A 21,817-nucleotide genomic window follows, 5' to 3' on the forward strand; every position below is an offset into this window, starting at 1 on the left:
GGCGAATTGACGCCTCCAACTTCCGTCAAATTCAGCTACGTTGACGTCATGACGCACACTCGTTCAGTCCGAGTATGAAAACAATAAACAACCCGTTGGCCAAAGGAATCATAGAGGACCTGTCGCATATTTCAGTGACATTTATTATTAAAAGTAGAACCGGAGTGACCAGCATCAACACAAAGATCCTCTTTTAAACGCTGCTTTGGACAACCTGACGTCCAAAAACGAAGAACCGGGGGATTTTGGTGTCAAAGGACAGGAAGTTAGACGGTTTCACCCCTTCTTGTTCATCGTAGTCCGCTTGTATTATTGTTTTCTCCTTTTCGCACACTACCAAGGGGTTTAAGTCTGTTATGCAGGACTGGTCTCTCGTTCCGCCGCCTCTCTGCTCCCTCTCCCCGTCTGCTCTGGCCCTATGTCTCGGTGGCTCTTCCCCTGGTCGGGCTCAATAAAGAAACGGGCCTGTCGGTACCTCCTGCAACACTACCTGGGCCACTTCTTGGAGGAAAGACTCAGTTTGGACCAGCTGAGCTTGGACCTGTACAATGGCAGCGGGGTCATCAGAGAAATTAATTTGGATGTGTGGGTAAGTGTGGGGTAAGACATGCCCAGGCCAGTTTCCTTGTCCAAGTGGCCCATATTTGCAGTATTTCGCAATATCTAATCTTGAGTATGTGTGATCAACACATCTTGTTATTCGAAGGAGCACTCATGTTTCCAAGAGTTTGATGACTTGTGCAGTAAAGGCTGCATCTTAGATCTTCTTCCTGGTCTCGAGTCACAAGGAACAAGGCTTACTAACTTTTGTTTTCACATTATGAGTCTGATTACTTTATGATGTTTTTCAATTTTTGTGGTGTTGTCATTTTGTTTCTCAATGTTAGGCCTGCAAGGGAGTGCTGAGAAGTATGTGTAACTCAATAAATTAAAATTTGAATAAAATGTTTCAAATCAAACCGTACAGTATTATATATATAAAAACGTAAATGCTTTTTCAAATAATATTTTACAGTATTAATTAGTTTTTTTTTACATATAAATATACAGTTGCCTTTTCAGTTTTAGGATGGGGATGATTATATTCTGTGACATCTAAAAGACTGAAAATCTTGGGTTCTTACAGATCACTTGATTTTCAGATTCCCTAACTACTCCAAATCCTCTTTTCAGGCGGTGAACGAGTTGTTGGACTCATTGGGAGCTCCTCTGGAGATTGTTGAAGGTTTTGTGAACAGCATCGCTGTGACTATTCCCTGGGCGGCACTTGTAACAGAACACTGCACCCTTGAAGTCACTGGATTGCAAATAACATGCAGGCCCAAATACAGAACCAGTGAGTTCTTCGTGCACTCATTTGGTTTGATACGTATTACCATATTTTACACAGGACTGACTGATTGCTCTTTTAGATGGAAACTGGGATTCCCAAGGGTGGTCGTCATGCATGACGTCCAGCATGCAGCTGGCCCAGGAGTGCCTGAAGGACCCACCCGAGGCGTCAGAAGAGCCGCCGGCTCCACTAGAGGGGCTGGAAATGTTTGCACAGACCATCGAGACAGGTGTGTAGCAGTTCTTGTGTTTGGGAGTGCGATTCATTTGCATTGTTGATTTACGGTGTTACAGATTACAAGTTACTTTGAGATTGTTCTGAGGTTAAATACAGATTTAAAATCATAAGATAATAGCTATGGTACTGTTTTTGAAATCAAATCTTTACATAACTATGACATGAAACACTGGCATCTATCAATGCCTTGGAAAAAAATAAAAAGCATGAACACAAAGCCAAACAGGAAATGGTTATTAAATAAACATATTTCATATTCGGTGTCCTAAACTCCTGAAACATTTTTTAGATTGGTCAATGCCGTTTTAGAAAGAAATCAAATCTGTATGTGTGTGAAAGTGTTCATATGTAACCCCCTTAGTCATCATTAACATTTTGATAAGTAATAATTGTAATGTAGTTACACATGTTTTTCTCAGTAACTGTATCTGATTCATTTAATTAAATTATGTAATTCTGTTACATGTAACTAGTTACTCCCTAACACTGTTGATTCATTAGGTTAAACTGTTAGATGACTGATTGGGTGTGTATTATCACATACTTATGAACCTATGCACACTGGAAAACAATACCTTGGTCTATTTAGTGTTTTATTTTTGGCCTTTTTGTGTGTTTGCAGTCCTACGTCGAATAAAAGTCACCTTTCTGGACACCATAGTGCGTGTAGAACACCATTCCCCAGACGCTGAGACTGGGGTTGCCTTAGAGATGCGCATTAAACGGTGAGGCAAAGATGAGTGACGTCTTTGCACATTTATGGATGTATTATGATTTTGTTTTTTCGGTTTATTTGTAAAGTAAGATGATTCGAGGGTGTGCCGGATATGATAGCTCAAGTAGATGTGTCATTAAAAAATGACATGGACCTTGATACTCAAAAATACAATAATGTTTAATATGTCTGTCATGCTGACCAAGGCTGCATTTTTATGTCCAACAGAAATGTTGTGAAATGTTTTTACACGTTTTCTATTTTAATATACATTACCAGTCAAAATATTTAAGTTTTTTAAAGAAGTGTCTTCTGCTCACCAAGCCTGCATTACTTGATCCAAAGCACAGCAAAAACAGTAAAATTAGGAAATATTTTTACTATTTAAAATAAATGTTTTCCATTTTAATATATTGTAAAATGTAATTTATTTTTTTCATGTGATTTCAAAGCTGTATTTTTAGCATTATTACATGATCCTTCAGAAATCAGTCTAATATTCAGATTTTCTCTCAAAAAAACGTAATTATTATTATTATGTTGAGAACAGCTGAGTAGAATTTTTTCAGGTTTCTTTGGTGAATAGAAAGTTTAGAAGAACAGCATTTATCTGAAATATAAATCTTTTTTTAACATTATAAATGTCTTTATCATCACTTTTGATCATTTTAAAGAATACTCGCTAAATTAAAGTATTAATTTCTATCATTTCTTTCCCAAAAAAATTATACTGACTCCAAGCTTTTGAACGGTGTAGTGTATAATTTTACAAAAGTGTTTTATTTCAGACAAATTCTGATCTTTGGATCTTTCTATTCATCAAAGAATCTTTAAAAAAATGTACTCAACCGTTTTAAACATTGAAAATAATAATAAAAAAGGTTTTTTGAGCAGCAAATCAGCATATTATAATGATTTCTAAAGGATCATGTGACTCTGAAGACTGGAGTAATGATGCTGAAAATTTAGCTTTGATCACATTTTGACATTTTAAAATATATTCAAATAGAAAACAGTTATTTTAAATAGTGAAAATATTTCTACATTTTACTGTTTTTGCTGTACTTTGGATCAAATAAATGCAGACTTGGTGAGCAGAAGAGACTTATTTAAAAAAAAAAATCTTACTGTTCAAACTTTTGACTGGTAGTGTATTTTAAAATGTAATTTATTCCTGTGATGCAAAGCTGAATTTTCAGCAGCCATTACTCCAGTCTTCAGTGTCACATGATCTTTCAGAAATCATGATGATATGCTGATTTGCTGCTAAAAAAGTCTTATTATTATCATATAAAACATAACTTTGATGTACAGAAAGTTTAAAAAAACACTTTATTTGAAGTTTTGTGATGCCATAAATGTCTTTACTCTCACTTTTAATCGTTTTAATGTGTCATTACTAATTGGAAGTATTAATTTCTTAATTTTTACATTGTAATGACCCAAAACTTTTGAACAGTCGTGAGTGTTATTTGAAAAACATATTTTTCCAAATCTAAATACTTGAAAATCTTTACGTTCTTTTAGTCAATTCACTGGTAAACTAAAAATACTCATAAACATCAATCATATCTTTCAAAACAACGCTTGCATGCTTGAGTTTCCTTGAGTGCATTCCATTGTTTGTAACTGATCTGTGTTCTCTGGTGGTAACATGCGATACTGCAGTGTGGACTATTGTGATGAGGCTGTGAGAGACTCAAGCCAGACAGTGCCTGTAGACATCCACCAGCCACCAGCCTTCCTGCACAAGATCCTTCAGCTCAACTCCGTACAGCTGCTCTATGAGACTCTCGGAGGATCACAGGTCAGAGAAACTATACAATCCATTAGTTAGTGGCTTTCTGCATTTCAATTAAACGCTAGTGTATTTATATTTATCACTGTGTACTACAAAAACTGTTGCCTTTCATGATAAATTGCTTATTTATTCTTCCTTATTTGTAAGTGGCTTTGGTTAAAACATATGACAAACATAAAGTTTTGGTCTGTAATGGGCAGTGATTTTTAATTCATCCATTTAGGGGCTGGTTCATTCTGATGACATGGCGAGCAGCAGGGAAACAGATAAGACAGATGAAGATGATGGAGATGATGTCTCAGATGCCCCTCAATCATTACATCCCACTCCGAAGGCCCCCGAGCCTCTGCTGATTGGACAATGCTCTGGATTCATAGAGACAACAGTCAAAATCAAACAGAACGAAATGCTGCCTGGGCCCAAGGTTTGTGTGAACAATAAAAATACAAAAGACTGAATGGGAATGTTTTATTGATCATGAATTGTCTAAAGCAGTGAGATCAAATATTCAAACCATTCAGCTTTTCAAGGTTTATTAGTGCAAAACAGGAGATTTATATGTCTTTAATTGTTACCTGAGCTGAATTTCCTATTTTTCCTCTTAGTTTGAATTGGATGGTAAAGTAGGGTGTCTCCACCTGCTGCTGTCCCCGAGTCAGATCACACACCTGACAGACCTCCTATCCGCCCTCTGCATCGAGACATCAGGTAACATGAGCACTATGTGCTGTGTTTGCTCATCACTTTTAATATGTTTGATGTCTCATGTCTCGCTTCCTCCCTTTGCAAATGAGACACATCAACAGTCATACTTTGTTTTTCTACCTTAATTCAACTTTTTTTTTTATTTTTTTTTTATAGATGTATCTAGTAATAATTAAAATGCATTTCGAACACATATTTACATTAATTATTGTGTATATCTTTGGTATACTGCATAAAAATAATATGTTTTACAAGATAATTACTACATAGTGGTGGGTGTGCTAGCTGTTCGAAATGGAGATCGCCTGTGGAAAAAAACTTGTTCTTGTGCCTGGATTAGGGCTGTGAGGATTCCACGTTTCTATTCGAATATTCGATTTTAAAAAATTCCCGATTGCATTTTGCCTGTGTCGAGTAATTGGCAAAATACCGGAAGTGGGGCATTCCACATATTAAACCCATTTAAAAATCATAATAAAATATAATGTTATTAGGAATTCACAAACGCTATGATTCAATTAAATAAATATGCAATGCAGGTTTAATATATGCACTTTAATTATTTACATGTGTGTAGGTTACCTTCGTGCGTCTCAGATCGGCTCCATTCACAGTAAATGCTGCTACGCAAGAACTGTAATCATTTACAAATGTGGAGCGTCTCAAACTCCACCTCTGCTTGTTGTTGTGAGTTTGGGTTTATAATAACGTTCATCTGGGAACCCAACGTGTGCTATTTCATCAGATTTGTAAGGTAAACCATTTAGAAACCTACGCAAACACAGGATAATGCATCAGTATGTTTCTCAATATGCTAACTCTTCATCGCGATTTCAAAATAAAAGTTTACACCCTCGCTCTGAGTTTACACGTTTTGATGTCCACATATTTAACAAATTACAGTATCTACAGCATTTCTGTCATAAGGAATTTCCAAATATTAAAGATTAAGTGAATATTTGAATTAAATGTTTGTTGAGACAATATTAAACAAGGATTAAACAAAGATTAAAGTGTAAAAACAATCATCAGGCTGTTGGTGCCCTCTGCAGGCATTTGTTATATTGCGTAATGTACATTAGCTCTACTGTTTATAATACATTATGTATTTTAACAGTTTTATTCAATAAAACCATATGACTACTTGCTTTTGATACCTTATTTTGAACTAATTATCTCATTGCTATTATATGGTCTATTTTATTATTACAAAAAAAACAATAATAATTGTCCGATTAATCAATTAATCGTCAGAATCGACAGATTACTTGATTACCCAAATAATCGTTAGTGACAGCCCTAGCCTGGATGTTCTTTTCTGATTGACAGTGTCCAGTGGAATGACTGTGCCCTTTCTCTCTGTTTGTCAGACGGTGGTGGTGTTGGTGTGTCTGGTGGGGGTGTTTCTAGGCCTCTGGGTTCGGATGATCTACGATTGATCGAAGAGGATCTCAGTAAGCAGCTGAACTCAGAAATGTATGATAGAGACCTGGAGCTGGACGCAGAGCCCTTTGTTACCACTTTGGAGAACGGAGGTGAGATGAGAATAGTCAATATTTTGTTAGGATTATTGTAGATGACCGAATATATAATTATGGATATGTTCAAACTGGCATACTACTAGATTACTACCATATGTTTTTTGAGCAAGTATATGGAAATCCACATCTTTTTATACACATTTTGGACTACGGGGGGCACCAATATTTCAATGACATGAAACGGTTGGACTTCGTGGGCTACTGCCACTACCTGTTGCTAATTTTACCACAGCTCGGAATACACAATTCGGAAAATAAAATACTGATACCGCAGCTACTGAAAGAGCTTAAATATAGGCAATTGATATAAGTGCAGGCTTAAACCAAATCCCATACCATATGGAGTAAAATCACTCTAAGAAACTCCTTCAGTGGCTGCGGTGTTGTGACAAGCATCGGCTTGCTTACATCCTGCCAGGGTAGAATCAAGCATTTCTTGTCTCTGCCATTTGTAAGCTCTTTCAGTAGCTGTGGTCTACTAGCCTTGAAAGCATCAGGGCTGAAGTGGAGAGAACAAATACGCAGGTCTTTAGGAAGTTTTGTTTGTCCACAGGCATCTTCCCATTATTTTCTTCTCTTCTTATCGCGTGGAAAGCAGTGAAGACTTACATCACTTCTCTTGTTGCCCTTCGACTGAAAATTACAAGAAAAGCTGCACAGTGTGGCATTGTCAATATTTTATTTTGCGAGTTGTGGTAAAAAATAGCAACAGGTAGCGGCAGTAGTGGTGTAAGTAGTGGTGAGTGATTAAATGTGAATGAGCAACAGTTTCCAAAATGTATAAAACATTCATATGTATATATCCCTATTTATCTGTACAGTTTCAATGTTGAATTAATTGAAAAACTGTTATATGAAAGCCAAAAAGCCTTAAGAACATTTTAATGTCAGTCTCTGCCTTGATGAAACCAAATTTGTTCCTCATTTTTGACATTAAATGAAATCTATGAAATTAGGTTTATATCCGATCGTACATGCATTTTATAAATGAAGCTTCAGGCTCTTGACAAAAAGTGCAGTGTCTGGTTTTATTCTCTTGTTCTGTTTTTCTGTCTCTTCTGTCTCAGAGATGTTTTATTCAATGGGTCCTGGCTGTATGACCAGCAGTGTGTTGTCAACACGCTCTGGAAGTGAATTATCTGACAGTGATATGGAGTCGTCCATTCATAGCCAGAGCAGCCTGGCTCAAACAAACCCTCTGTCTCCACAGGTCAGTGCTGTTATAAACTCAAATGTGTAGAGGTCTTGTCTCATCACGTTCAGCATATTTTGTATTTCTGTAGTTCAGTTGTTCTGTCTTTCAGAGAATGAAAAAAAAATCACATCACACTTGATTTCAGTAGCTTGCAAAAACGTTTTTTTTCTTTTTTCTTTTTGTAAAGACACATTAGATTTGCTGTATAGCATGTCAGGATCTAATTATACACACTTTCCCTTATTCATTCATATACATTTTAACTTAATGTATTGATTATGGGTCAGTTCGTGTCAAATCAACCAAATTTTGGAAACTTCCCTAGCTCAAATTTTTCATTTTGTAAATATTTTTTTTTCTGTGGAAAAACTTTCTGTGATGAAAACAAAAATATAAAATGTCATTATGTTTTTTGTAATCTAAATGGTTTCTTAAGCTCATCAAGGCTGCATTTATTTGATCAAAAATACAAAAAAAATGTAACGTTGTGAAATATTATTTTAGTTTAAAATAACTGTTCTCTGTGTAAATAAATTTTAAAATGTAATTTATTCCTGTGATACAAAGCTAAAGCTCCTCTGATTTTCAGCATCATTAATCCAGTCTTCAGTGTCACATAATCCTTCAGAAATCATTCTAGTATGCTGATTTATTAAAAGGTTAATTAATAATAAAAGGTTAAAAAGAACAGCATTTATTTAAAATAGAAAGGGTTTCTAACAATAAACACTATTGTTTAAAAGTTTGGGGTTAGTAAAAAAAAAATCTTTTTTTGAAAGAAATTAATACTTTTATTCACCAAGGATGTGTTAAATTAATAAAAAAGTGATAGCTTTTCAGATTTTCACCTGAGATTTAGAGTCAAAAGAGGGTAAAAATGAGCTTATTGTGAGCTGTATGCAAAGTGACCCACATTTGGTTTGCGACTACTGAAAATGTGAAAATTTTACCAGTTTACTCACAGAGCCACATTAAGATCTCCATATCTTTGGGATTTAACCATTGAGGTACTTTAAAATCAAAAGGAAAGAACCAGAATCTGAAAGTATATTACGATATCTTTAATAATTCTTGAGTTACAGGCATGCAAACCTGAGGCAAAAAAGGTGTTTTTTTTGTCATTTTTAAAATGTCACCTTTGGTAAAGTCAACATATTTTACTAATAAACCTACCAATCTCTGTGTAAAAATGAAATAAAGATGCTGTCAGCTTTCTAAAGTCATTTTTATGATTCTCTCATTTTGCTCCAAATCTCATTTTGCCATTTTGACCCCTCTCTACAAAATAGTGTGTTACTTAGTAAAAATACATCTGTGACAGGAAAAATCTAAACAAAATCAAATATTTGAGCCAGGGACCTCTGGTTGAGTTGACCAGGAATGACCCTTTTGATTAAGTCCATAGACCTGTTATGAATCAGCTATCTATGTACAGTGTGTATGATTGCCTTGCACTTTGATACGTCTGTTACAGGGAATGCTCAACTGTCCTCGTCGTTATCCTGTACCAGGATCCTTAACTAGTTTGCCTCAATGTAGCAGACCTTCCAGTATGTATCTAAACTAGTTTTAAACAACACATCTGTGTGTCACCGCATTCCATTAACATTTTCTCTTGCAATTCATCAACCCTCTTTCTTTTTCTCCTAATAGAACGGTCGTCCCGAAGCGGTCAATCAGAGCCACTGAAACCTGACTCATTGCTCCGCCTCTCTCTAGGCGGAGTCACACTTACTCTGTTAGAGCAGGACCCACCTCCCGGTCCAGATGGGCTCTCCTCATTGGCTAAGGTGTCACAGTTGTTTTTCCGTGAGCTTGCATTCTTTAAGGACAGCATGTTCGGTGAGAGAGACTTCCACAATTTGAGAGGAAGCTTTGCTAAAGCATGTCCCCACTCCCACATCAGGTACGGCAGGAATGACCTGCTATGCTCACCAACTGTATATGCATGTCCACACATGTCCACTCTTTGACTCTCTCTGACTTCTGGTCTTCAGGGTGACCGGTGCAGCAGTGCAGCTGGCATGTGAGATGCGTAGCGCAGGGCGGCACACCCGAGCCACGACCTCTGACCTCTCCTTCAGCAGGCTGGAACTGCTGGAGTGCCTGTGGGACTCGGGCAGACCACAGTACACAGAGGTACACGGCACATCTGCAAACTCTTACACATCAGGCCTTTCTGGGTTGCTATTTTGAGCCATAAAACTCAGTACTTAAAGGGATGGTTCACTCAAAAATGAAAATTCTGTCATTAATTACTCACCCTCACGCCGTTCCAAAACCATAACACTTTCGTTCATCTTCTGAACACAAATTAAGATATTTTTTATGAAATTCATAAGTGTTCTGACCCTGCATAGACAGCAATGCAACTGACACATTCAAGGCCCAGAAAAGGTAGTAAGTACATTGTTGAAATGTCCATGTGACATCAGTGGTTCTACTGTAAATACGTTGCTGTCTGTGCAGAGTCAAAAAGCTCTCGGATTTCATCAAAAATACCTTAATTTGTTTTCCGAAGATGAACGAAGGTCTTATGGGTTTGGAACGACATGAGGGTGAGTAATTAATGACAGAATTTTCATTTTTGGGTGAACTATCCCTTAATTTAATTGGTGAATTGTCAAAATTAACCTTGTTGTTATCATGGTAAAAAATAATATTAAGCAGCACAACTGTTTCAACAATGAAAATAATTAAAAAGGGTTCTTAAATAGCAAATCAGCATATTAGACTGATTTCTGAAGGATTTAAAATTAACCTTATTGTTACCATTTAGTTTTTTTTTTTTTTTTTTTATAATTTCTACCCTCTCTCTGACCCTAAAAGTTAATATAAGTTTAGGATTACATAGCTGGATCTTGAAGACTACATGCAAATGGCCTCCACATACTGGCCAAATGCTGAATACTGTGTAACTTTTTGAACTGTATTATTACCGTATTAAAGCAAAGAGCAAGTAAAGCCCTGTTTTTCATTATATGTTCTTCTGAAACACTTTTGTTACATCATTTTGTACAGTATTTTGTTTCATTTTTAAACTGTGTTGCACTCTAGACCACAATCTGCACTGCCAAAACAGTCAAACGGCCCTTATTATCAGAAAATTACCAGTTGGTCACCAGATTATTACAGTGGAGTAATTGTGTAATACAGTCACACGTCCAAAGCTTTGCCAACATCTGAGGGAGAATTTTAAACAGATGTGAATACAGTTTGAGTTATGACAAGTCAGACAGCCAAAAGTTGCAAATCCAATAGGATACATCATGCAGGCTTATGAAGGTTCTGGAAGAGTTCCTTTAAAATGAGCATGTGAGCACATTTTCTTTTCCCAGCTTTTGCAGTTCCAGTCAGCCGGTCTCTTCACGATGGGCACCACTGCCAGACCCTGTGCCCAGTTCCACCACAGTCTGTCTGAGAAGCACATGCGAAAGGTACTACAGCTTTAAAAAGTCCTATGGCATTGATTTGTAAGATTAGAACTATATGAACTGTTTTTCCTCTTTCCTATAGAGTGGAAGCAGACGTCGTGTGATACGCAGGGACAGCTCTCTGCGGGTCGAGCTTGCGGAGCTCAGCTCTGAGTTGGACCTGGACATTATAGGCCGACTGGAGGACATCCTGCAGGCCATGAGTCACTGTCCAGCAGCACCTCAAAGACACACAGCACAGGCTGCAGAGGTCACTAACTCTCCTGATTGAAAACAACAACATAATACTGCCTACCTCTGCAAAGAATGGTTTATTTTTAAACCTTACACAACAAAATTGGATGCAATGCATGGTTTAATCCTCTCTCTTTTTCTCTGCAGTCTCATTTGTTGGAGCTCCATTCCTCTCTTGTGCTTCAATCTCCTTATGCCGTGTTGAAGGTCCGTTTCCCCATCCCTGACCTTCGACCCCTAGGGCTGAGGCGGCCCTTGAGCCAGCGTGCAGTGCGCAGTGAGATCTTAAGCCTGCAGATCTCTAATCTAGAGCTGAAGTCTCAGCAGGGGCCAGACGTTCAGCAGGACGGCCCCTGCAGCCCAGGGGCCAAACTCACTAAACTACTGGAGGCCTGTTTCACTGATATGCATGGTGAGGCATCCATTTATTATTTTTTTAGGAAATTAATGCAACAGATACACATTCAATTAATTAATATTGACAGCTTATAATGTTCCAAAAGATTTCAGTTTCAAATAAATGCTGTTTTTAATGTAACTATATTCATCAAAGAATCCTAAAAATGTTAAAATGTATCATGGTAAAAAAATATTAAGCAGCACAACTGTTTCAACAATGATAATAATTAAAAATGGTTCTTAAACAGCAAATCAGCATATTAGACTGATTTCTGAAGGATCATGTAACACTGAAGACTTGAGTAATGATGCTGAAAATTCAGCTTTGCATCACAGGAATAAATAACATTTTAAAATGCATTAAAATAGAAAACGTTTATTTTTAACAGTTATTTTTAATTTCAGAATATTTTTGTGTATACAGTATTACTCTAACCTTTTGAATTGTACCAAGTTTGTGTAAATGTATTAACAAATGAGATCCTAAAATCAAATTCTCATTTACATTTTTTTTTTAAATATTGCTAGTCAGTGCACATTATTTTTCATCAAAATGTAATAAGTATATAAAAAAAATGATATACCCAAAGCAAATAATTTAAGAATTTAATTCGAATCATATAAATCTAAAGAGATTTTGTCATCATTTACTCACTCCCATGTTGTTCTAAACCTGAATGAATCTTTTTTTCTGCTGAACACAAAAGAAGATATTATGAGGAATGTTGGGAACCAAACAGTTGCTGGTAGCCATTAACTTCCATAGTATTTTTAGGGATTTTTTATGTTATGTAAGTCATTGGCTGCCAGCAACTGTTTGGTTGCCAACATTCCTCAAAAATCTTCTTTACTATCCTTTCTGATAAGGCTGGGTGATATGGCCAAAAAATGTATCACAATATTTTTTTTTTCCATATTAGTCTATTTTGAATTACCACGATAAATGTCATTATTATTTCTTTCAAGTTGAAAGGCAGATTTTTGCTCCAAAGTGAAAAGCTGTAGCAACAAGACAGTTAATTGGTTTTAAACTACTCTTTATAGTAAGAACATGACAAGCACTTCATGTTTTTCTTTTTTTCCAGTCATTTTTCCTTAACAAAATAAATATCTTAATAGAAAAAAATAAGTTCTGCACATTCTAATGAGTAATATTTTTTCAAATTCAAAAAACAAGTTTGTGTTGCCTGATAATATTAATATTGCATTTTGTTTGTCTCTTAGAAATACACATTTGATAGTAGCTTGAGTTATGATAGTAACATCTAGTAATATCTAAATTGTACCAACCTAATTTTTATATGGTGAAATTGAATTATACTGACTGTTTGAGCTTTTTTTTATTAACCATTGGTCTTCCATAGTATCATACATTTAGATCACGGTAAACACCGTTAAAATCACAAATATAGTCACAAAAACAGTAGTCTAAATGCATATAGTATAGATGCATAAACACTTTAGCTTAATCACAAAAAAATACTGTAATTATATTCCATTACCTCTTCAAGACATGTAATACATGTCTGCATTAATAATATAGTAAAATTTGATACAAATAACAACATTTATAACAATACCATTGTGCAGTTAGTGTAACTACAGTAAACCTATGGTAATTGATGTCGATTTGTAGACTGAAAAGCCTTCTGACTGTATCGTTGTGCACAGTGTTTCTCATATTTGTCAGCGCTATTTCATCTGACTGTAAACAGAGTCATTTGTGTTCTTTGCTGAATTGACCATATGCACGGAGCGTTCTTTAGAAATTCCGCATAATGATAAGCCAGCTTGTAAACTTCCGCTGAAGCTCATTTTATGTGTGCTATACATAGATGGACACTCCTGAGACTCATCTACTGCCTCGTTCTTATCAGAAACTGAGGAAAAATAATAATTGCAACATCGTAAATAATGATAGCTGCATGAACATTCAGTTTCATATTATTTAACAACAATAATTTAAATGCAGAGCCTGGCAATCCCAGGAGAGTACCTACATTTAAATGCTGACAGCTAAACACTATCATAACGTGTTTAGGCTAACATTAGCTAGCTAGCGATACTTCTCTTCAAGGACATCTTAATCATGATAATCAGTAACTTGCCTTCATAGTCATGAACCCATTTTTAAAATCTTGTAATATTTTAAAGCCTTTATTATTTTTCAACTCTACAGCTGTGTAATAAAATTCACTTCAAAGGTTCACTTTTCATTCATAAAGACCACATGGGAAAAAAAATGTCTTTTCACAGAAAACAATGTCTTTTTAAGATGAAAATGACATGAAATTGCCCATATAACCAGAAGATGGCAGCAGAGGATCAATCATTGGCCGTAGCTGCCATTTCAACTCCCTAGTTTTCAAGACGTCTTGCTTTTCGATTTATTATAAAATTACTAGTATAATAAATTGTAGTACTTTTACCGCACTGAAGTATATAGTATAGCAAGCGCAGAAGGTCATTAAAATAAATAAATAAATAATCTCAGACGCAAACAGCCTATAAGGGTGAATTATTTAAATACTTATATAGAGTTCACTACAAATTAAATAAGTTAAATATTAATAGTATAAGAATTAAATAATACACTCAATATGAATCAATATGAATTATATAAAATATTTTATATAATTTAATCTTAAGCTTTAGCTTGAACTGTAAAAGCTATTAAATAGCCTATATTTAAAGGTCCCATATTGTCAAAATCGAAATTTCCTGGCTTTTTTCATGATAACTGAGGTCTAGGTGTTATGTAACTACCATATGAGTTTCAAAACAGACAATCCACAGTAAACTGCACACAGCCTGCTTAAAGTAGCTGTTCATTTTCACGAGCCGCTGTGACTTCCGTAACGATGTGACGTCCGATCTACTCAGTCACCGCCTTCAGTCACCACCCCGAGCACCAATCACTGTCCCACCCTCCTTTTGTCAAACCCAGACAATATCGTGTCCATAACATTGCTAAGCAACAACAACACGGAAACTAATCTAGAAAACCCTGTTCAGTCGATAGATGTCGAAACTACATCATTGCACAGGCTTCAGAACAACGTGAATATAGACCAGAGGCACGTCAACTTCAGCCTCTTTCACACAGCGATTCCGGTAAATACACGCATAATGTTTCCCATGATTTGTTCCAGAATTGTTTAATTTGGTTAATTCACAGTTGTTTTCCGGAATCTGTGCATGCTTTACACACAACCCATAAAGACATGTGACGTTTGGATGTGAAGTGTAATGCGACGCGTACGTTTCACTAAACTGAAACTAAGCTGAACAAACTGTGCTTCAGCGCTGATAGTGAGGAGCTGGCTCTGCCTGATCGCCGCTTCATTCCACTTTGCACGTATTTTTTCGTTGTGAAGAGTCGCATGATAACGTGCATCATCACTACAACACTGCCTTTATGGTTCTGGCTTTTGTTCACACAGCGTTTGTTCCCGTAATTTTCCAGAATCAGCGCGCATTGTGAAAGAGGCTTTACTGAAGCAACAGTTATGTAGCTTACTGCATTCGGTGTTTGAAAAAGAAAAAACATTAATGATCATTCTCAAATATCTTGTTGAGTATCAGCAGGCTAGGCTCTCTCTATGGCTCTGGGTTCGGCTACAACGATACATGACCGTAGTTACCTGTGGTTGGCCTGGCTGTGCGTCACTCAGAAAACAACAGGCCAATCAGAAGAGAGGCTCATGAATATTAATTAAATGGGCCAAAATCGACCTGTTTTTGACAGAGCTCCTAAAAAAGGAGCTGTAAAAATATATTGAGATGGATTTTGGCACTTAAACCGCAAATATATATTCTTAAGGACATCAACAACTAAAATAAACCTCCAGAAATGTGTACAATATGGGACCTTTAACCAACACAAACTTGTTACTGCTGTTTTGTTACTCTGAATTTAGTCTGAATCATTTAATGCACAGCTCTTTTTTTGACATCAGCTTGTCAGATGTTTTGTCCGGTTATTTCTGTCAATCATAGCAATGACTCATGCATATTTAGCTGATTTACTCGCATATTTTTTTTTAACTCACGTTTGTCATTCTTGAAACGGTATACATGGACGTTTGGTCGTCTTAGACAAAAGACAAAAAACTTTTCTTCGATTGTGAATGGATTATGTAGAGAAAACGAGCAAAGTACACACCTATTACGGCACACTAAAGTTGAACAGAAATGACTTAGCTGGCTTGTCTAAAACAAGGAAGTAATCGGTGCATATGGTCAATTCAAGCGCTTCACACTAGATCTCACAGTGCTGTTTAGTGCTTGTGGGACCGAGACTCATCAGCAATTAAACGCAACTGCTGTAGTAAGCTCTCGCTGCCATTTGAGTGGCACGCTTAAAATGACTAGTGCTCTTTCGTTCTGTCTTCGGAGCATAAACATTATATTGAACATGTATCAAACTCTTGTTACTGTTACCATAAATTCAGTCTGATTCGATTCATTTTTAAGGTCTAGTGTTCAGGATACAGTGGTATTTTCTTTCTAAACTCATCTGGAGTGTGTATGTTTGTTTTAGGAATGTATGAGGGCTGGGAGGGAGAGGCATTTCCCTGTATCCGTGTGCAAAAGAGCCCAGATCCACAGAACCCTGATGGCATTCCCAGGTGAGTCAGTGAGCGCATGTGTGTCTGAAATTTGAATTCAATACAATATGTTATACAGATCTTTAGTTGTTTAAAAACAACAAATCTTAGGAAAGCCTTTGTAGTTCCTTTCTTAGTTCCTCTCTTTTCCATCTGCAGAATTCAGGTGCGAGTGAATGAAGGAGCAGGTTCTGACATTACTGGTGTGTGTGAAGGGGTGAACAGGGATTTGGGGCTGGGCTCCATGTCTCTAGAGAACCCCTGTGAACTCAGAGAGAAGAACAGCTCTCCTTTCTCCTCCAACCGCACTATGTTTGAGACTGAAGAGGTGCGACCACTTCACCTGTCTGACTTTCTGTCTTTCATTCCTGTACTTGACTTATTCTCTGTCTCTGTCTCAGATGGTGATCCCAGCAGACCCAGTGGAGATGGATGAGTTTCAGACTCAGTGTATATGTCAGTGTCAGTATGTGGTTGATATCACGTTTCCGGTAGCCTACATTCTCCTGCCCAGTAAAGACGCTTTTCTGAGCGTCTATAACAGGTATTGCTTAACAGTCACATTCAAGAGAATGAACTGTTAAAAAATGTATCTCCAAACATTGATTTTAAAAGCCCTTTTCAGCATAAATGACCATTTCAGATTATATGCATGTTGTGTTGGGTACAAAATTAATGTTTTTTTTTTCTTGCCAGCAAAAAATAAAGTAAAATAAAATAAATGTAAATGTAAAAATGAAGCCACTGATGTCCACTGAAGCTCCACTGTCTCTTTTTCCCCAGGATTAATAATGATCTGTTGATGTGGGAGCCTCCTCCACCTCCTCCATCGCCTCCTCCTGCTCCTCCTTCTTCTTTTCAAAGTTCTCGTAGTCCGTCCCGCCAGTACAGACCTGAAGAGGATGAATTTTACCTCTGTAAATCTGCCTTCAGGCTGGGTCAGTCATGCTTATCTTTTTCATCCTTGAAGTTATGAACATTTTGACTTGTTTTATATACTATTTTTTGCATTTATTAATATTTTGTACATGCTTTACTTTTATATTTTCAGTGTTACTTTATTTGTAGTTTAGGTGTTATCATTTTTGTGCTTTTGTCATTTTTATTAGTCTCTTTAAAATATTTCTATATAGCTTTAATTGATTTTTATTTTAGTTCTACTAATTTCAGTTTTTGTTTTTATTAAAATTGGTTGTTTTTCCATCTGATATTTTCTATTTTAATCATTTTAATTAACCGTAACAACAATGTTTTGGCCTCAGTTAGAAAAGATTTAATCATTTTATCTGATTTTTATTTTATCCTATTTTATATCATTTCATTTTATCTTTATAATTGTTTAAGTTAACTGTAACAACACTGTTTTGGCTTCCGTTAAAGATTCAAATTGAAAGGTTCAAATGATTTAATTGTTTAATCTGGATTTTTATTTTATTCTATTACATATTATTTAATTTTATTTTTATAATTGTTTCAGTTAACAATAACAACACTGTTTTGGCTTCAGTTAAAGATTCAAATTCAAAGATTCAAATTATTTAATCGTTTAATTTAATTTTATTCTATTTTATTCTTTTTTCATATCATTTAATTTTATTTTATAATCATTTTAGATAACAGTAACAACACTGTTTTGGCTGCAGTTAAAAATTCAAAAGATCTTATAGTTTCATCTGATTTTTATTTTTTCTGTTTTATATTATTTAATTTTATTTTTTATAATCATTTTAGTTAACAGTAACAGCAATGTTTTGGCTTCAGTTAAAGATTCCGATTCAAAAATTAAAAGATTTAATTGTTTCATCTGATTTTTATTTTATATTTTATTTTATTTTTGAATCATTTTAGTTAACAGTAACAACAAGTAAAACAACAAGTTAAAAAAAATAATTATTTAATTGTTTCCTCTTATTTTTATTCAATTTTATTGTATTTTATTAAATTTTTATAATAATTTCAGTTAAAAGTAACAACATTGTTTTGGCTTCACTTAAAAATTCAAAGATTCAAAAGATTTAATCATTTTATCTGATCTTTATTTTATTCTATTTTATATTATTTTTTTTTAATAATCGTTTTACTTAATAGTAAGAACACAGTTTTGGCTTCAGTTAAAGATTCAAATTCAAAGATTCAAAAGCTTTATTTCGGTTTCAGTTTCATATGATTTTTATTTTATTTTTTAATCATTTTAGTTAACAGTAACAACACTGTTTTGGCTTCAGTTAAAAATTCAAAGTCAAAAATTTTAATTTTATTTAAATTTTATTCTATTTTATATTGATTTAATTAATTAAATTTTTATAATCAATTTAGTTCAAAGTAAAAAGTAAAAGGCTTTAGTCAAAGATTCAAAAGATTTAATCTTTTCATCTGATTTTTTTAAAATTCTATTTTATATATTTTTTTTATTTTATTTTTATAATCATTTTTGTTAACAGTAAAAACACTGTTTTGAAGAATCAAATTCAAAGATTCAAAAGGTTTAATCATTTAATCAGATTTTTGTTTTATTCTATTTTATGTTTAATTTTATTTTTATAATTATTTTAGATAACAGTAACAACACTGTTTTGGCTTCAATTAAAGATTTTTTAATGTTTTCACTCATCATTCCAGAATCTGACTCTGAGGAGGAGGAGCCTCAGTTCTACTCATCCAAACAATCAAAACGAAGAAAACAGTTAGAGCCTCAGTCTAGCCATGCCCTCAGTCTGTTCTGTTTAACAGTGCTGATTGGCAAAGGTCGCCTCCAAGCCATGACGGACTGCAAGGTAAACGTGAAAGAAAAACTGTATAATACATTGGTATAGCGTTGTCACAATAGCAAAATTACATAAGTCAACACCAGTTCCAGTAAAATTTCACTTTACTTGCATCACATTTCGATACCATTCTCTTTAAGAACGAAGCTGGACATAAAAAGGAGCTCTGTCATGGAGAACTCATTTTGGACTTGGAAGGAGGAAAGATTTTTAGTGTGACGCAACACCAGAACAATCCTAATCTCAATTTCCTGACCATAGAAAGCAAAAAAGTAGAGCTGTACCATAAAGGTGAGCTGTTAAACCATATAAAATGAAATCTAACCATGTATTATCCTGTTCTGAACTGCAAAACCATCTTCTTTTTGTGTCTTTGTCTCTTTATACAGCTGAGGTCCCAGACTCCCCTATGCCTGTGAAATTGGAAATGCCCAGGTTCACTTGCCCAGGTCATCTGGACCCTACCATTTACCCCACAGAGGTGGGGGTGAGCAGTGTTGGTGGCCGAGAAACTGACATTCAGATGCTGTCGACTGCTATCAAGATCACATTAGATCTGGAGAGGAATGTGAAGGTGTGTGTGTTGTGTTATTTCATCTGGGTGTCACCTGTCATGTAGGTTAATTATGGGATGATTGTTGTTTGTTTGTCACCTTTAAGTATTCATCTCATTTTCTGTGTAGGAGTTTCTGGTTGCACTGCGACTCCATGGTGCTACTTTACGACATCACATGGCGTTGACCAATCATAGCTGGCATGAGCAGGTACCTGTTGGTAACTAGATTAGATGTGAACTGATCTTTAATAAAAGATTCTTTTATGTTGCTATATAGCTATATATATCTATTTTAGTTTTGGTTTTAGTCATTTGAACTTTTTTCAATTAGTTGCCATGACTAAAAGAGTAAAAATTTTCATCTATTATTTAGATTTATTGTTTTGTTTTATTTTTTATTAATTTTATTTTGAAATGGTTTTAGTTGACAATAACAACACTGTTTTGGCTTCACTTTGTGTCTTCTTATTATTAGAAATTGTTTATTCATAATATTTTAATATTTATTCCTATTATATGTTTTATTAATATTCCTATTAATTTTCTGCATTCTCTATCAATCTTATTTTAGTATAATTGAGAGACTAATAAAGTTTTTTTTTTAATTCATAATATTTCTTTCTGTATTCTCTGTCAGTGTTCTTTTATTAGAATTCAGATACTATTAAATGTTTTTTTTTCTTTATTCTCTATCAATGTTATTTTAGTATAATTCAGATACTATTATAGGTTTTATTAATATTCCTAATATTTTTTTCTCCATTCTCTATCAATGTTTTTTTTAGTATCATGAAGGTACTTTTTTATAGGTTTTATTAATATTTCTATTTTTTTTTTTTTATTCTCTATCAGTGTTATTTTGGTATCATTTAAATATTATTATAGGTTTTATTAATATTTCTAATATGTTTTTGTTCATTCTCTATTAATTTTATTTTAGTATAATTGAAATACCATTCTAGGTTTTATTAATATTCCCAATTTTTTTTTTGTATTCTCTGTCAATGCTACTTTAGTATAATTGAGATACTAATATAGGTTTTATTAATATTTCTAATATTTTTTTGTTCATTCTCTATCAATGTTATTTTAGTATAATTGAAATACTATTCTAGGTTTTATTAATATTCCCAATGTCAATGCTATTTTTAGTATAATTGAGATACTATTATAGGTTTTATTAATGTTTCTAATATTTTTTTCTTCATTCTATATCAATGTTATTATAGTATCATTGAGATACTATTATAGGTTTTATTAATATTCGTAATATTTTTTTCTGTATTCAGTGTCATTGTTATTTTTGTATAATTGAGATACTATTACAGGTTTTATTAATATTCCCAATTTTTTTTTGTATTCTCTGTCAATGCTACTTTAGTATAATTGAGATACTAATATAGGTTTTATTAATATTTCTAATATTTTTTTGTTCATTCTCTATCAATGTTATTTTAGTATAATTGAAATACTATTCTAGGTTTTATTAATATTCCCAATGTCAATGCTATTTTTAGTATCATTGAGATACTATTATAGGTTTTATTAATATTCGTAATATTTTTTTCTGTATTCAGTGTCATTGTTATTTTTGTATAATTGAGATACTATTACAGGTTTTATTAATATTCCTAATTTTTTTTTGCATTCTCTGTCAATGTTATTTTAGTATCATTGAGATATTATTATAGGTTTTATTAATATCTTAATTTTTTTTAATTTAATTTTTTACTAATTTTGTTGTGTTTTTGTCATTTTTAGTTGTTTTTTTGTTTTGTTTGTTTATTAAATTTATTCCAGTTTTAGCTACTTTAGTACATTAACTAAATTTAGTTAAACTTAAACTTTAATTTATTTCAACTTTAGTTTAAAATGTTGCTATGTTATAAAAATAAAATGTATGTTAGATTTCTATATTTTTTGTTTTCAGTCAACATTTATTTTGACTCAAATGTTTTGTTTTAATGGTTTTAGTTTCATCTATAACAATGCTGTTCTCTATGCAGATTGTTGATTTCCTTGATGTCATTGATGACGACATTTTAGGCTACTCCCCACCTGCCGTCATCACAGTTCTTCACACTCACCTGGCCACCTGTGCAGTGGACTACAGGTATTGCAGTAACACTAAATGTTTGGTCTCACAAATACTCTGTTCATTCAGTCACCTTTCTTTTTCATTTCTCCCTCCAGGCCGCTTTATCTTCCTCTGCGAGTTTTGTTTACAGCCGAGTCCTTTTCTTTATCCAGCAACATCATTGTGGACACTGCGACCTTTCACCTCAGGTACTG

General features: G+C 34.3%; 1 protein-coding gene across 2 annotated transcripts in view; it reads left to right on the plus strand.

Moving 5' to 3' along the window:
* Positions 1-100: 100 nt before the first annotated feature.
* The window catches only part of atg2a (autophagy related 2A), a 34,294-nt gene continuing 12,577 nt past the window's right edge, over positions 101-21,817 (plus strand). For both annotated transcript variants that reach the window (XM_073820417.1, XM_073820418.1), the window contains exons 1-25: positions 101-589; positions 1,174-1,336; positions 1,413-1,562; positions 2,193-2,295; positions 3,954-4,092; positions 4,310-4,510; positions 4,692-4,794; positions 6,162-6,326; positions 7,400-7,542; positions 9,002-9,077; positions 9,181-9,433; positions 9,525-9,666; positions 10,866-10,964; positions 11,044-11,211; positions 11,343-11,607; positions 16,138-16,225; positions 16,364-16,532; positions 16,606-16,748; positions 16,988-17,142; positions 18,824-18,978; positions 19,110-19,260; positions 19,359-19,543; positions 19,653-19,733; positions 21,532-21,638; positions 21,719-21,811. In XM_073820417.1, the coding sequence (XP_073676518.1) occupies positions 419-589; positions 1,174-1,336; positions 1,413-1,562; positions 2,193-2,295; positions 3,954-4,092; positions 4,310-4,510; positions 4,692-4,794; positions 6,162-6,326; positions 7,400-7,542; positions 9,002-9,077; positions 9,181-9,433; positions 9,525-9,666; positions 10,866-10,964; positions 11,044-11,211; positions 11,343-11,607; positions 16,138-16,225; positions 16,364-16,532; positions 16,606-16,748; positions 16,988-17,142; positions 18,824-18,978; positions 19,110-19,260; positions 19,359-19,543; positions 19,653-19,733; positions 21,532-21,638; positions 21,719-21,811 (3,668 nt within the window). In that variant the 5' untranslated portion in view covers positions 101-418. The remainder of the gene's footprint in view (positions 590-1,173; positions 1,337-1,412; positions 1,563-2,192; positions 2,296-3,953; positions 4,093-4,309; positions 4,511-4,691; positions 4,795-6,161; positions 6,327-7,399; positions 7,543-9,001; positions 9,078-9,180; positions 9,434-9,524; positions 9,667-10,865; positions 10,965-11,043; positions 11,212-11,342; positions 11,608-16,137; positions 16,226-16,363; positions 16,533-16,605; positions 16,749-16,987; positions 17,143-18,823; positions 18,979-19,109; positions 19,261-19,358; positions 19,544-19,652; positions 19,734-21,531; positions 21,639-21,718; positions 21,812-21,817) is intronic.

This window comes from Garra rufa, chromosome 16 (assembly GCF_049309525.1).
Source record: "Garra rufa chromosome 16, GarRuf1.0, whole genome shotgun sequence".
In the NCBI taxonomy this organism is placed as follows: Eukaryota; Metazoa; Chordata; class Actinopteri; order Cypriniformes; family Cyprinidae; genus Garra; species Garra rufa.